Source organism: Gossypium arboreum, chromosome 7, assembly GCF_025698485.1.
Source record: "Gossypium arboreum isolate Shixiya-1 chromosome 7, ASM2569848v2, whole genome shotgun sequence".
Classification (NCBI taxonomy): domain Eukaryota; kingdom Viridiplantae; phylum Streptophyta; class Magnoliopsida; order Malvales; family Malvaceae; genus Gossypium; species Gossypium arboreum.
Window position 1 is genome coordinate 74432230 of NC_069076.1, and position 7102 is coordinate 74439331.

General features: G+C 34.8%; 2 protein-coding genes across 2 annotated transcripts; one reads left to right on the forward strand and one right to left on the reverse strand.

Moving 5' to 3' along the window:
* The first annotated feature begins 2043 nt into the window (after positions 1-2043).
* Positions 2044-6022, forward strand: LOC108474358 (cyclic nucleotide-gated ion channel 1-like). Its single transcript, XM_053030899.1, has 8 exons — positions 2044-2348; positions 2838-2961; positions 3184-3733; positions 3847-4358; positions 4433-4544; positions 4643-4879; positions 4967-5361; positions 5437-6022. The coding sequence occupies exons 3-8, from the start codon at positions 3221-3223 to the stop codon at positions 5738-5740; spliced, it is 2073 nt and encodes a 690-aa protein (XP_052886859.1). The 5' UTR covers positions 2044-2348; positions 2838-2961; positions 3184-3220; the 3' UTR covers positions 5741-6022.
* On the reverse strand, positions 5907-6632 carry LOC108488179 (non-specific lipid-transfer protein-like). The gene is made up of 2 exons (XM_017792477.2): positions 6177-6632; positions 5907-6083 (listed from the first exon to the last, which is right to left on the reverse strand). The coding sequence occupies exons 1-2, from the start codon at positions 6542-6544 to the stop codon at positions 6071-6073; spliced, it is 381 nt and encodes a 126-aa protein (XP_017647966.1). The 5' UTR covers positions 6545-6632; the 3' UTR covers positions 5907-6070.
* Positions 6633-7102: the final 470 nt, after the last annotated feature.

The following is a 7102-nucleotide window of genomic DNA, read 5'->3' on the forward strand; positions in this document are numbered from 1 at the left end:
TATTGTTGGCTCTTATGGGGTATTAGTTAAGGAACCTTTATTTGTATTTGACAGGAAGATGGGTAAGAGAGGCAATCGAGCTGTAACTAAAACTAGGTAAGGTGGATAAACTTATTCCCTGAAGATGCGACCTAGGAAAACATCTATGATTTGCAACAATAACTTTTTTCTTTCAAACCTTAAGGTCAATGATCTTTTTACAATGAGAGATATTGTTGTGAATGAATAAATTGTTATAAGGATATGATGTCGTATGGATTTTTGTATATTTGTTTTTGTGATACGATGCATATTGTCATTGTTTGTTGTAATGGTCATTAATAGATTATAGTTTTAATGTTAGGAATTAGGTATCACCGGAAACAATAGCCATGCACCTGAATATAAACACAATATAGTGAAAATAGAGAGCATCAATTGAAACCAACAAAAAAGCATTGCCCCAGCTTATAGATGATGTAATTAAAAAGTGGGATCTAACAAAATTATTTTTTATTAATATCTGAGACATATGAAGAACCTTAAGATATTGTTGACGTCGCCACTATCCTTGGTAGTTTTCTCTTACCAAATTAGGCATTAAAATAACTTTCATCTTCCCCTATTTCTTGTTCTGCCTTTGGATTGTTCTGAAATAACCCCAAATCTCATGAACTTGGAACCCAAAATTTGAACCCTACTTTATCCGATCTTAAGCCTTTTTTTAAACAATTTTGGCTACGTGTTTCATGTTGCTTTTAATTAATTTGGGGTTTAAGGTTGATAGGAGTTGCTTATATGTAAATGGTAAGTGTTAAATTTTTAAAATCAAGATTAAATTCATATAATGCGTAAACATTGAAGGTTAAATTTATTATTATGCTAATTTTTGAACTATCATGTTATCTTTTGATTACAAAGTTAACTATATTTAATAGAATTGGACAAAAATGACAAACAAAATTAGTTAAATGATTGGTTTATAACTTTTTATAGTTAAGTGAAAAAAACAAACTAAGTATAGTTGGGGGCCTACAATGTAATTCATTCTAAAAATATTAAAGTTTAAAACTTAGAATGAATTTCTCAAAACAAAAAAAATATTAAAATGAAAACCATCAACAAAGATAGAAATCCTATCACACGCGTATGCTGTGGAAACTATAAATTTAAAACACAAATGTGTTTTGAAATAAACATAGAATAAATAATGAAATATATTATTTGAAACTAATTAATAATAACATAAAAATATATACGATATTAAAATGAAAAAAATAGATTAAAATTGTTTATCATGTTACGAGTCGGTGTCGAGTTGTGACACTAACTCAATAAAATATATATATATATATATATATATATATATATATATATATATATATATATAGTTGATGAAAGTAATAAAATGTGCATAAAAAAATTGAAATATATAAAATATAAAAATAAAATTTAGTTGAGTAGTAAAATAAAAGTTTTACTAACTCAATTAATTTGGATTCAAATCCCAATGTATATAATTTTTATTATTTTTAAGTAAAAGATTGAATTACTATTGAACAATATAAAATATTTTAATTACAGAAGGACATATCTACAATTCTCTTAATTGGGTGGATGATGCGATTGAGAGTAATATCAACTTAATAGAACATTTAGTATATGAATTAATAATAAATTAATTTTAAATAGTAATTTTAATCTGAACTGTTTTTGAAAAAGACTAGAGAGGTTTTAATTTTGAAATTTTTGATTAATCATTCTAAATTTATATTTATATTTTTATAAATTATTTTTATTTTAGGTTTAAAATAAACTTTTTCCATAATAACCGAACTAAGCTTCCGTAAAGTTGTCTCACTTAAAAATAAATCCAAATGACTTTTTTAAGGTACTTGTCATGCCCCCCAAAAGCTACGCTATACAATTTCTCAGAGGCTTCAGCGAAGTTTTTGGCTTGACTTGTCTTCCCCTCTGCGCTCTGTTTTCCAATTTTGTTTTTGATTACATTTTTTTGGTTTTCATTTTGTATATATATATTTCCCTCCCTTTTTTTTCTTTTTGAAAAGGCATTAAAAATTGCAGATAGTAACTGTCACTAACAACTCCCTCCCTCCCTCCCTCCCTCCACGAACTTTTTTCTTTTTGTTTTCCCGTTTTAAATACGAATCTTCTCCTTCATTTTCCATTGCTTTTAAGTCTTTATAAGATCAAATACAAAACGGCTGTTGCTCTGTTTTGTCTCTCTCCCTGGTTTTTGTTTGGTTTGTCTGAAAATATTCGAAACCAATTACCTAAACAAGTTTACCGTCACCGGGATTTTCGAAAAATGAAATGAAACTTATTTTTTGAGTGTTGACTTCATTAAGGTGAGTCTTCCCCCCTCCCTTCGTTTTGAAGAGAAAACAACGTAACAACAACGACTGCTGCTTCTCTTTTTCGTCAACTAATTTTGTCGTGAATTTATGAGAGATTGATGATCATGGTCTTTATTGGATCTTCATTTTGTTCTTCTTCCATTTTTGTTTTGTTGAAAATATATTCTACGTAAATTATTTTCGTAGTTAAAGTAGACATGATTTTCAGTGCTTTCTTCCTCATACTCTCAGGTCTCCATTAAGAAAACGAGGAAAATGAAAGAACATTAACAGTAACTTGTTTTACACTCTGAGAAAAAAAAAATTAAAATACTGTGCAGGTTAGGTAAAGTAGATTGTAATCATGGCACAAGTTGAAGTTTATGTTTTATACTAAAAGATTTTCTAGATAAACCAATGATCTACTTTTTATGTTTAATGGATATTAATAATATGAGGTTTTGCTAATAATCTGATGTGAAGTTTGGTTTTGTTTGGCAGGGCCTGGATTATAGGACTAGATTTTTAAACTACTGATCTCAAAAGGTTTGAATTTATTAAACTTGAAGAAACCGCCACATAACTTGAACGAATTCATGAATCTCCGGCGATAAAGATTTGTAAGGTTTGTAGACAGTTCCTGTTTTGTTTGTTTTGTTTTCATCGGTTTAACTTTAGAATTATTGACATATTCCAAGTATATAGTACAAATCCTAGCATGAACATATGAATAGTAGTCAACAATAAGGCCCTGTTTGGAAACTGTGGACCAATTCACATGGTTTGATCGTTGCCTTTTCTTGAATACTAAGAAATTACGACTAGTCTTAACTTGTTTCAAATCCAGGTTCCAAGATTGGAATTTAGATGATGGATTGTTTCAAATGGAAGTTGGACAATCATTGAATGCATTTATGGAGCGTCTCCAGGGAGTGTTTGAGAAGGGTGTTGAAAAGATTAGAAGCTTGAAGAAATCAATAAGTTTCCGATCTTTGGGCAGTAATCCGGCAACTGAGAAGGCAAAGGCATTGGGTTCCAAGAAGAGAATTCTTAATCCACAGGGACAGTTTCTTCAGACATGGAACAAAATGTTCCTTTTATCATGTGCCATTGCTCTTGCTGTGGATCCCTTGTTCTTTTACATCCCTGTGGTCGATGGCCGTCGCAAATGCCTTAATTTGGATGACAGATTGGAAATTACAGCTAGCGTGCTTCGAACATTCATAGATGCCTTTTATATACTTCACATGATCTTTCAGTTCTGCACTGCGTTTATCGCCCCGTCGTCCCGGGTATTTGGTAGGGGTGAGTTGATTGAGGATCTTTGGCCAATAGCGAAGAGATACTTGTCCAAGTATTTCATCATTGATGTTCTGGCAATTCTTCCACTCCCACAGGTATTTGATGCACCTAATTTATTTCCTTCAGCTTCAAGTTACACATCAAACTTGTTTCGAACAATATCATGACGGTTCTGTTGCTTTAACACTAATGTGTTTGTTTTGCTTAGGTGGTAATCTTAATTATAACTCCAACAATCAAAGGCTCGGTTTCATTGGTCACAAAGGACTTGTTGGAATTCATTATTTTCGTCCAGTATGTTCCGAGGATCATTCGAATCTTTCCTCTTTACAAAGAAGTTACAAGAACTTCTGGCATACTTGCAGAAACAGCGTGGGCTGGAGCTGCTTTGAATCTCTTCCTCTATATGCTAGCCAGTCATGTAGTAGGAGCCTTTTGGTACTTGTTCTCAATAGAACGAGAAGACAGCTGCTGGCGCAATGCCATAGGCAAAGGTGAAGAAAGTGCATTGTACTGTGATAAACACACTACGACCATAAACACCACATTAGTGAACTTGCTGAATAGTTCATGCCCATTTATAAATCCTGATGACATAAAGGATTCCAGGGCCTTCAACTTCGGTATATTCATCGATGCACTTGACTCACGGGTGGTGGAAACTTGGGATTTTCCAAAAAAATTCTTCTACTGCTTTTGGTGGGGTTTGCGTAATTTAAGGTTTGTAAACAATGAACCTCTCTAGTTTAGTTCTTGAAAAGTTTGCTAACTTACAGATTCTTTTCTTATTTTAGTTCTCTGGGTCAAAATCTCAAAACCAGCACTTTTGTGTGGGAAATACTCTTTGCTATCGTGATCTCCATTGCTGGACTGGTTCTGTTTTCACTGCTTATTGGGAATATGCAGGTGTTTTTTAATTCATCATCATTGTTTTTATTTTTATTTTTATTTCATGTTGCTAACTCTTTCATAGTACCTGAACATTACTTGTTCCGTTTTGCCAGAAATATCTGCAGTCGACCGGAGTCAGAGTCGAGGAAATGAGAGTGAAAAGGCAAGATGCAGAACAATGGATGTCCCATCGAATGCTACCTGAGAACCTGAGGGAACGTATTAGGAAGTATGAGCAGTATAAATGGCAAGAAACCAGAGGGGTTGAAGAAGAGACGTTGGTTTCCAACCTTCCTAAAGATCTCAAGAGGGATATAAAGAGGCATGTTTGCTTGGATCTTCTCAAGAGAGTGAGTGCGTTCCTAATAATATCCATCTTATGAAATGAGCATGCACATTTACGTCAAAGATTATTAACCTATAGATTTTCCTTTTAGGTGCCAATGTTTGAAAAAATGGATGAGAGACTGTTAGATGCAATGTGTGATCATCTCAAGCCGGCGCTTTACACCGACAAGAGCTACATCGTCCGAGAAGGGGATCCAGTAGAAGAGATGCTGTTTATCATCCGAGGAAATCTAACAAGTACGACCACCAACGGTGGAAGAACCGGCTTCTTCAATGCAGTTCATCTCAAGGCTGGTGATTTTTGTGGAGATCATCTTCTTACATGGGCCTTGGATCTCCGGTCCTCATCCAACCTACCTATCTCAACTAGAACCGTGCAGGCCTTAACTGAAGTTGAAGCCTTTGCTTTAATGGCTGATGACTTGAAGTTCGTTGCCTCCCAGTTCCGTCGTCTTCACAGCAAGCAGTTCCAGCACACTTTCAAGTAAGTCTAGAAGAAATGCATTCGCTTCCATAATTACCAATTCGAATACTTACCTCAAGTAAACTTTATTTTCAGGTTCTACTCTGTGCAATGGCAGACTTGGGCAGCATCTTTTATACAAGCGGCATGGCGCCGGTACAGCAAGAGGAAGCTTATGAAATCCCTTCGTGAAGCAGAGGATAAGCTGCAGAATGCTTTGGCAAAAGAGTCCGGAACCTCGCCAAGTCTCGGAGCCACTCTTTATGCATCAAAGTTTGCTGCCAATGCATTGCGAACCTTGCGGAAAAATGGTTCGCAAAGCACCAGGCTGCCTCAAAGATTACCACCACTTCTTCCTCAAAAACCAGCCGAGCCTGATTTTACAGCTGAAGACAGCTGATTAACAGTTTTTATCATATAGCGCATTATTCCAAACAGATATATGCATAGTTTTTCCTCATTCCAAGTTTATTTCCCGAGTAAATTTAAGTTATTTTGAAGTTTTCTATACTACATGGGTGATTTCAAATACAGAAACGGAAAAAAGAGCAACGAAGAAAGTATGATTTCACATTAACATCATGTATGATCTTATTTGTCCACAAGTAGGATTTGTTATTCATTAAGTACAATGTAAATTACTTTAAGAAATTTAAAGGATGATGGATTGAGCTAGATATAATTAATATCTTCCCTAGTGTGGCACAACACAATGGTATATCAAACGAAGTCAAGGGAAGAGCCTGCAAGAAGAAAACTCAAATCAATGTGGCCTTAAACGTTGAAAACACTGATGAATGAAAGATGGAAAAAAAAGAAGAAGAAGAGATTGGTACTTGGAACAATAATCTTTGTCGCCGGTAATTGGCGGAAGAGAAACAACAACACCGCATTGGGTAGCAATTAAAGGTATCCGCGCAGTGAAGGAGTCAGATGTGCCAATATTTGCTAATGCATTAACAAGGCACTCGCATATAGCCCGTCGGTCATCTTTGGTCTGTGCTTCGTAAGCAATAGTTTGAGCACCCAAACAGCATGCCCGCGATGGAACATCTGCAGCACCGTTGCCAGACAGGAAGCTGAGGCATGGGAGTAATTCTATGGCAACTTCAGTGCAGGAAGGTGCAGCTGAAATTTCTTGGACAGCCAGGGCTGATAAAGTAAGCAAGAGGAGCATGGGTAGAAAGTTGAACGAGCGAGTCATGGTGGCCTATGAATTTATTCCCTGATGTAATTTTGGTATTGTTTCAAGGACGGGGATCCAAACCTTAAAACATATATTATATATATACCCTTTTAACTGCAGTTTGTTTGTTAGGGGAAGTAGTAGTGAATGTTGCAACGCGAGATTCATGATAATGGAAGTTTGGAAGTGATGCGTCTTCAGCTATTAGAATAATAGGAAAAGAGAATTCAAGTTGGAAAGGTGATTGGTGAATAGGACAGGCACTTAACACTGTCATTTCGCTCTTCTTCATGCTTGAAATGCTTTTGTTCTGGCCAGCAACGCCAACCAAAATGATCAATTGCGTCTTAAAGTTTATGTTAATAGAAGGGCCCAGTCTAAACGTAGGATCTGGAATCCTACGAGTCAACGACTGAAATTAAACGTAAAAAATTATGAACAAGAGTAACATTTATTATTATAATAATAAATAAATGACTAAATAGAAGTGAAATGTAAAATGTTTAAATCAGAATTTCTTTGTTTTAGAAGTTTATGATTAGGTCTTTCTATACTTATATATTTATATTATGATTC

What these genes read in the sequence shown, in the direction of transcription:
- LOC108474358 (XM_053030899.1), top strand. Translation starts at nt 3,221, where the DNA reads ATGGAAGTTGGACAATCATTGAATGCATTTATGGAGCGTCTCCAGGGA. An exon ending in TGCTTATTGGGAATATGCAG is followed by an intron (nt 4,545 to 4,642) that starts GTGTTTTTTAAT and finishes CCGTTTTGCCAG; the next exon opens with AAATATCTGCAGTCGACCGG. An exon ending in GCTTGGATCTTCTCAAGAGA is followed by an intron (nt 4,880 to 4,966) that starts GTGAGTGCGTTC and finishes TTTTCCTTTTAG; the next exon opens with GTGCCAATGTTTGAAAAAAT.
- LOC108488179 (XM_017792477.2), bottom strand. Translation starts at nt 6,544, where the DNA reads ATGACTCGCTCGTTCAACTTTCTACCCATGCTCCTCTTGCTTACTTTA.